The sequence below is a fragment of the Lepisma saccharinum genome, chromosome 16 (assembly GCF_977018435.1).
Source record: "Lepisma saccharinum chromosome 16, izLepSacc3.1, whole genome shotgun sequence".
Taxonomy (NCBI): Eukaryota; Metazoa; Arthropoda; class Insecta; order Zygentoma; family Lepismatidae; genus Lepisma; species Lepisma saccharinum.
This window is the reverse complement of record NC_139244.1, coordinates 36,667,145-36,675,577: the sequence shown is the minus strand read 5'-3', so window position 1 is coordinate 36,675,577 and position 8,433 is coordinate 36,667,145. Positions and strand designations below refer to the sequence as shown.

At 36.0% G+C, this 8,433-nt stretch overlaps 1 protein-coding gene across 1 annotated transcript in view; it reads right to left on the bottom strand.

Annotated features, from left to right (window-relative positions):
- Positions 1-246: 246 nt before the first annotated feature.
- Positions 247-8,433, bottom strand: part of melt (ventricular zone expressed PH domain-containing protein melted) — a 62,521-nt gene continuing 54,334 nt past the window's right edge. Inside the window, exons 15-17 of the mRNA XM_083137996.1 lie at positions 5,911-6,039; positions 4,400-4,648; positions 247-2,215 (exon numbers count right to left, since the gene is read on the bottom strand). Coding sequence (XP_082994122.1) covers positions 1,955-2,215; positions 4,400-4,648; positions 5,911-6,039 — 639 coding nt within the window. The 3' untranslated portion in view covers positions 247-1,954. The remainder of the gene's footprint in view (positions 2,216-4,399; positions 4,649-5,910; positions 6,040-8,433) is intronic.

Sequence of the window (8,433 nt, the reverse complement as noted above, 5' to 3'; positions counted from 1 at the left end):
TGCTTTGGTGTAAACTCGATTGAGCTTGCAGAAAGCAACATAGCCTTCCCTCATGTTCTACTTAGGGCACCACTCCCCATCAATTACTGAGCTCTGCAGAGGGATTCTGGTATACAACACTGATCTATCATTGAGCTCTGACAAAGAACTGGTCTGGAGAAATGGCATGTCCTAGTTACAACCCATTTATAGAGTATTTGTTTAAAAAGTGATTGAAAATATCAGATTAAAACACATAAATAATAAATAACCCTTTTATTATAATACAAAAGTTCACAATCAGCAATGTTGCTGATAACAAAACAAATAACGACCACGAAAAATAGCAATTTATGAAAAAGTAATTTTGTACACATGTAAAATAGTATAACAAATGTTTACAAAATACTATCACACTTTCAAATTACATGATGCATAGAACACTTCTCTTTATCACAAGTAATTCAACATCACATTCACCTCTCTTATTCAGTTTCATTCTATATGATGGATACTACGGAATAACAAACTTACACGTACATACAAAGATATGTACTGTACATACACATGTCTCTGGTTCAATTCCTGGGGGTTACTGAGAATTAAACTTTTGGCTGCCTCGTCCAGGTGGATCTTAGGCCATATCAGTCTCCTGGTGCCAACCTCAAAGGTTGCTGGAGCATGGTGATAACACCATCAGTTTGATCTATTAACAAAACTGAGAATGCGTGTACCTTACTTCCAGTGTAGTATTATGGCATGAGGAAAAGTTCAAGAAAAAATACACTATTATCAAGAAATCAAGAATTTAAAATATCCAAAATAATATTTATATATGTGTACAGTATGTATATTTGTCCACTTCATCCACTCTTCTTTTACATATTATGCTTGCACAGGTTGTACTAATACTTGCAATTTAATGAATGTTTGTTTTAACTATTTAACCCTTTTGCTGGTGGTTAAAAGAAAGTGGATTATTATGCTGTTGGACAAACTGTGGCAACTCTACATTGTTTTACCTTTCAATTTTTTTTTAATCTGATCGACTAAAAATTGGCTTATTTAATTGTGTACATATGTACAGGCACACACATACACGTAAAAAATAAAAAAGGAACACAAATTTCATGAAGTTGATTTTTTCGTTATCAGTAATGAACATTTGTGCTTCCCTCATTACTTCTTTGACTGCATTTTGGATAATACTCGCAAAGTAAGCTTTATACTTTCTCAGGTGCAAATCCAACACCAAGTGCTGTAAGATACACTACCTCAGCCTTACAGGCAGTCCAACTTGTCAAAAATATAAAATAAACACACAATTTTAAAATTGCTATGTATGGAGAAAAGATCAGGCCACAAAGGGGGAGTTACCGAGACTACTGCTATGGAACTCATCCAATAGTTGCTGCTCAATACTCCTTTGATAGGATGCTTCTTCCAAAATCTATTACCCTTAGATTTGTACATGGAAGCATGAATTTTGCAAATTCATACAGTACTTAGCTGGGATTAAAAATTCTTTGCTGCACCTTACAAGACATCACGAAGAAATTTACAGCATTCACATAATACATTGTTTCTTGCCACTCTTTAAAAACCATTAAATAAATCATTTTGTACAAATACAACAAATGTAATTATTATCAAAGATCATAAATAAATAAGAAATACAGTTCGGTTGAAACCAAATGAAAATAATGGATATGATGATAAAAATGATACAGATGCCGGTTAAGTACTTTCATTTTTCTTAAATGAGAATTAAATTAATTTTACATGAGTGTCAATCAAACATTTAAAATTTCTTAGGATTTACATAAATATTCTTATTTTGTTTATGTATTTCACACAAACACCCAAGAAGTAGATATTATGCACTGTTTTCAAGTGACTGACAAGTTTACCATTACATATAGTTGATTGAGGGCCTATATATATTATGAGCAAATTTAAAAACTCTCACCAAAAGTCAGACGGCAGTTCGTAAACTTGCACCTCGAGCAGGAAGGGAATTGCTCTTTGTTGGCAGTTCTCTGGCATGTGAATGGGCGACAGCTATTGACAAACACTGCACCCACTCCTCGGCATTCTTCCCATCCTTTGGTTTCAAAATCAAGGATTTATCATTTGTAAAAATCTCGAAAGCTTTTGGAATGTTACGTGCTCCACGGCTCACCTTCACACTTCTTATCTGATTAACCTCGATGGGTGTGGCTGTCTTGTCACTTTTCTGAAAAAGGTTATTCAGCATTCACAACTGACATCGAAAATATGTTAACATTGATTTTACAGCAAACAATGATTAAAGAAATGGACAAAATATTTTTAAAAAACTCAATAGGGAACAAGGTTTCCCATTAATCCTTGAGCAATGTGTTGTTTGATGAAATGTCATTGTTACATCCTGCAAATTCACTGACAATTATTCATGCTCTTTTTATCAACATCTAAAGTTAATGTAAGCCTCAAATTCTCAATGCAATTAGAAACAAATATACTATAGTACGAAATTAGACCAGTCAAGATCACACCACCTAAACAGTGTGCCAATAAGCAACAATTTTAACTTTCAATAATAATTAAATAAAATGCTAGAGAGTACGTAATGTAAAAACATGAAACTTACTTGGCCATTGCAAAAAATAAATAAATAAATAAAAACACGTTCCCATAAAATTTACAAGGAAAATTATTTTCATTGCTTCAACCTGTAGAAAACACTATAAGCAGTGATACAATCATAGGCGTGCCCACAGGGAGGCAAGGAGGGACAACAGGTTTTTCAAATTGAGGGGTAAGCAAGGCATATTGCCCTCAAAAAAAAAAACACTTGAGTTTGAAATTATCACGTTCCAGCATCCACATTACAAAAAATAGTGTAAATTACTGTGACTGAAATCAAATTATGTGTGTGAAATATGTACTTTTAGGTTGACATTCATTTTCCAGGGGGAGGTGGGGTCATCCTTACCCCCTTCCCTTCCGGACATCCATGCACTAGAAATTTAGTGTAGAGGAATCTTATCACCGTTAATAAACAATATTATACTCTTAAAGTAAATGAAGTATTTTCAAGTATGAAAGTTCCAAGCAACTATGGGGGAGGGGTGTGCATTACTTCATGCATAATTGAACTATAATATGCTTAGAATTACACTAAGGGGATTTTCGCTTGGCTCAGTTTCGCACCCATGAATACAGTAAAACAGTGAGATGAAATGACGTTTTTCCTACCCGACTGAACTTTCATAAAGGTTTTTGTCCATAGGCATCAACTTCATATAATTATTGGGGGGGAGGGTGCAAGATTGACAACAATATTTTCTTTTACGTATAATTTATATACTTCTTGAGGAATTTTTAGGGGCAGAAAATGTTTTGCTTCCTAAGTCAGTACCTATGTTTCTGCCTCCCCCATAATCAGAGCATGCCTACGATACAAGAGAAATGAAAAATATAATGTAACATTCTGAAGGTTTATGGATGTCTACAGTAGATATTTTATACACAAAATATATACACACTTGAAGTAAAAAAAGTAAAATGCTCCAAAAAAAATTCTGTTTATGTAATGTAAAATATCTTCGCTGGCTAATTAGTGTTCTACGTATTTGATCACGCAAAAACTTTGTAACAAAATATAGAAATTAATTTTGAAAGTTTATACAACATCTTTAGTGACATGTCGGCTATGCTTTATGTTTTATTTGAACAAATTTAATCTTACAACAGAGATCAGTCTGCATTTTTTAACTGTGATGCTTGAGTTATGAAGTTCAATAATTTTGTTTCAATTCCACACCATACTACAAAAAAACTGAGGAAACTTCATATACTGAACTACAATCCACTGACAGAGCAAGTGGACACATTGGTACAGTTGTAAAGAGCGACCACAAACAAAAGAACCTTTGACCAGAAGCCTTGGAAGCATGCTCCTCTCTGCCCCTCCCCTCCACATGGGAGTATGATGCACAGGAGTCGCAGGTTCTTTTGTGTGTGGTTCCACTATAATATACACACTACATTTCTGGAATTTTACATTTTTCCACACTATAAAGTTAAACTTCTAGTTCTCAATGAAATAATAAGTTACATTTTTTCTATATGTTACATTTCCCATACTATAATTTTGTTTTAATAACAGGTCCATAAAACACATGAACAAAAGTTCCAATTATAGTGGCACCTCGATTCGATTTTAAGTCTTTCTGAAAACCAAGCTGAAAAACTGAAAATGTAAAATGTGGGAAATTTTTTTAACGTTTTGCTATGTTGGGACCATCAAGATAGAATGTATGATGTGCATTCCAAGATTTTATACATGCAGACAAACAAACGATGCCACTTTAACCGTACCCAGTTGCAACAGCTTCAAACAAGAACATTTCTGATCCTGCACACATATACTCACCGTTCCTTTGTAGGAGAGGTGGGCTCCTGACAATGTGAAGTATCTCGTTCTCCAACGCTTGAATATCTTCCAGCGGCCTTTCTTCTCCTTCAGCTGCCCCTCGATGACGGGCTGAGTGTCTTGCAGGAAGCCCACGGCTTTGTCAGGGTGATTGCACAGGAAACAGCCCCACTGCTTAAGAGGCCCATTGTATTCAAACACATCAAAGAATCCACTGTTCCTCAGCTCATGCAGGATGCAATCTTGATCCTGCAATCAAATTCAATAATTCAATTAGACATACATGCAATTGTACATTTACAATAACATTAACGAAGTGCCACTCCCATTCAAGAAGCTGGTTTAAGAAAAAAGTGGTTATTTTCATTCCCAAATGCTGGCAAGTAAAAAAAAAAAAACACTTGATTTTTCGTAACTTTTACAGGTTTTCCAGGTCAATGGGAACACAGTGTAATCACTAGGGTGAAGATTTTGTTGATTAATAAATTACCAACCCAAAAATCATGCACTTATGAGAAAAAAAAGTTTTAAATGATAGCTCAAAAGTACTCATCGTCACAAGGTATAGGACTGGTGACTGTATCCAGGGAATGAAAACCTAACTCTCTCGTACCCTACGATCGCACAAATAGAAAATAAGAAAAGCTAGGTACATAAATTCCCTTTTCACCCAAATAAGCAATTTTTGTATGATACAACTATTCAACAGGCTTTAAGATCGTCTGATTGCTGCATTCGAGGGAAAACACATCCATAAATCTTGGGGTGTAGTACACACTGACAAACGAAGGATAGTTCAGAGTTGCCAAGCCTTTTGCCACTCTTCCCCCATTAAATAGGAAGGGTGGCACAGATAGGACATTCTCTGTTGGTTCTTTTTCCACATCTGCGTCTTCATCACTTCCCCATAGACAGAGTGTCTATTCATCAATTTCATCATATCATCACCCATCTTCGCAAATTAGCCAAAAGTGATGCAAAAAGCGAAGTAAAATAAACCAAATCAAATCAAGAGCAGACAAGATGTGGCAACACTTTCAACTGTAAACTGTGGCATGCCCAAGGTTTCTGCAGGAAAGGGAACGGGGCAGGGTCATATTATCCTGCGCAAAACACATTAAAGAATTTTGTATACTAAAATATTCATGCCGAGCCAGCCAGAGGCAGGAAACGGCGAAGGATGATGATGACTGAAATACTCATACCCTCTCCTCTGCAAGTACTCAGCATTATTTATAATAATTTTTGTTTATATGCCAATATTAGCCTGTGTATACAATTTACAGAGTAATTAGTCATATCCCTTATTAATTTATTAAAATAACTGCATGCAAATTGGCAAGAAATGAAATTGCAACAATGTAGGCACAAAGAAAAAAGAAAATGTTCACAAGGTGCAAAAAAAATCTAGTTGTAATGTTACTCAAAATATGTACAGAAACTTAATGTAAATTAAACGATTCCCAACAAGTATTTGACATCCAGAGACCAATATCACTAAAGACACTTACCTTTGCGCATGGAAAAGCAGAAGTCACTAGAGTAAGGAATGTTTTGTTTTCACATTTTAAAATGTCCCAGCAGTTTTTTAGGCTACTCACTGAAGTTTCTCTTGAACTAAGAGCAGACTGTGATCTTGCCTGTAGAGGTAAATGACACAAATGAACAAAAGCAAAATAATATCTGTCAGTACACACCTACATATTTGATTCACATGTTCCAAAAAAAAAAAAATGTTTCTTGAAGGTTTGGCTACAGAAATTGTATATGCAGGTGGTAAACAAGTTACACAATAAAATTCAGGTACATTTTCACTTTTCTGGGATAGATTTTCCAATTATCTCCACTTTTCGTCCAAAATGGTTTGATCACATTATTGTGTTTCATGTATGTTAATGCATTACATTCCAAAGAGACGTATTTGGATGTCAGTGGTGGGAATTATCAACAATAATAAAATGTTTGTGCAAATTTTGTAGTGTATTCCAAATCCAGCCAATTCTCAGATCTCCGAGAAGTTAGTGGAGATGGACATGCGACAACATAGTATTCATTAGGCGATATGAAGGTGCTAGTTACTGAAGATTAATGGTAAAAAAAATTAGTGTCATGGTATTTCTCCACAATTTCTCAACTCTGTCCTCTTTTCTTTCGCTGCATTTAGCAAAAACTACACAATCAAACCATAAAGATTCATGGAAAATAATGTAAGTATTATGTTTACAATTCTTTGATTTCTAAAAGTGTTGCTCTGAGAAAGAGTAAATTATCAGTTTGAAGGTGGGTTTCATGAACCACAATGATACTATGTTGAATTAATAGGTGTATTGCAAACAAGAACAATGTTCATAGAGAGGAAAGAAACACCCAGAAGATTTAACAAACAGTAATCATCTGATAGTCTGCTGTACACAACATAACTTTCATTCTATTATACAGGGTGGGGTAAAATAATGTTACCACTTGTATGGTGTTTCCTGGGGCAAAATATGTTACCACTTGTATGGTGTTTCCTGTTTCCACTCATATGGTGTTTTCCTGTATCTTTTCAGATAAAATATGGCCACACGATTAGGTATGGAGGAACGAAGGAAGATCGCAGCATGGATGGCAGTGTATCAATCACCCACAGTAGTGAGAAAGAAGTTTAGAATGTGGTATAACAAAGACCCCCCAAGTAGATTAACCATTCGGCGAGTGTATGAAAAATTTGAACAAACTGGTTCGGTGGCAAATAATTACAAAGGTAACAGTGAACGACCCAGAAGTGTGAGAAGTGAGCACAACGTCGTAAAGGAGCAAGAAGCCATGTTGAATAGCCCGAAAAAGTCACTTTCTCTGTTAAAATGTGAAACAGGAATTTCTCAACGATCTCTTCGACGAATCATGGACCATGATTTGGGATTAAAACCATATCACGCCCAAATTGTGCAAGCACTTAATGCCGCCGATAAAATCACTCGTGTAAAAATGGCAGAACTGTTAGTGGAAATGACAATTATCGATCCATCTGTGCTGTTTTTCTTCTCCGACAAGGCAACATTTCATGTGAGTGGTTGCGTTAACAAACACAACTCTGTGATTTGGGCTACTGAACATCCACATGTAATGAGGGAAAACATACGGGACTCCCCGAAGATAAACGTATGGTGTGGTGCTTCAAAGTTGGGAATAGTGGGCCCCTATTTTTTTAACACTGCAACGGTAACTGGCGCCTCCTATTTGGCTATGCTAACTCATTACGTGGTAAACAACCTTTTGCACGTGGCTACTTTCAACTGCACACTATCACGTGGACGTTCGTGGTTACTTTGACAGAACATTCGGTTAACGATGGATTGGTCGGCATGGTCCACTACCATGGGCGGCAAGATCACCAGACCTCAGCCTGTGTGATTTCTGGTTATGGGGGATGGTAAAGGAGCGTGTTGGTGCAACAAAACTGCGGGACATACAAGACCTTAAACAAAGAATTTCTACAGCGATACGCTCTATACCACAAGACATGTGTTCAAGGGTCATGGACTCAATGGTTGACAGAATGCTCAAATGTATTCACATTTCTGGTTCACACGTTGAAGGGGTATATTAAATGTGTATGTTTCCCTTTCGGTGGTAACATTTTTTTGCCTGAAAAGATACAGGAAAACACCATATGAGTGGAAACAGGAAACACCATACAAGTGGTAACATTATTTTGCCCCACCCTGTATCTTCCTACTCAACTGAGATGTTAATTATGTATATACATTTTCATATTTGTATTTGTCCTGTAGGTGGATATCTGGGCAGATTCTTTCAGTTTTATGGTACCGTATTGTATATTCCTGTGTTTTGTTGTTGACTGGTGCCTACATGCACTTTTATTGAACTCAAACATTTCCTTTGACTTACAGTTAAGAAGCTGTTACTCCTTTGCTTTGGAAAATAATGTTTCTTTTCATGAATGTAGTGGTGACTGACTGGATGTGAGATGTAAAGTCTCAGTGACAGATATTGCAGATGAAATTAGAAACGTGACTGAGATCAGTGGG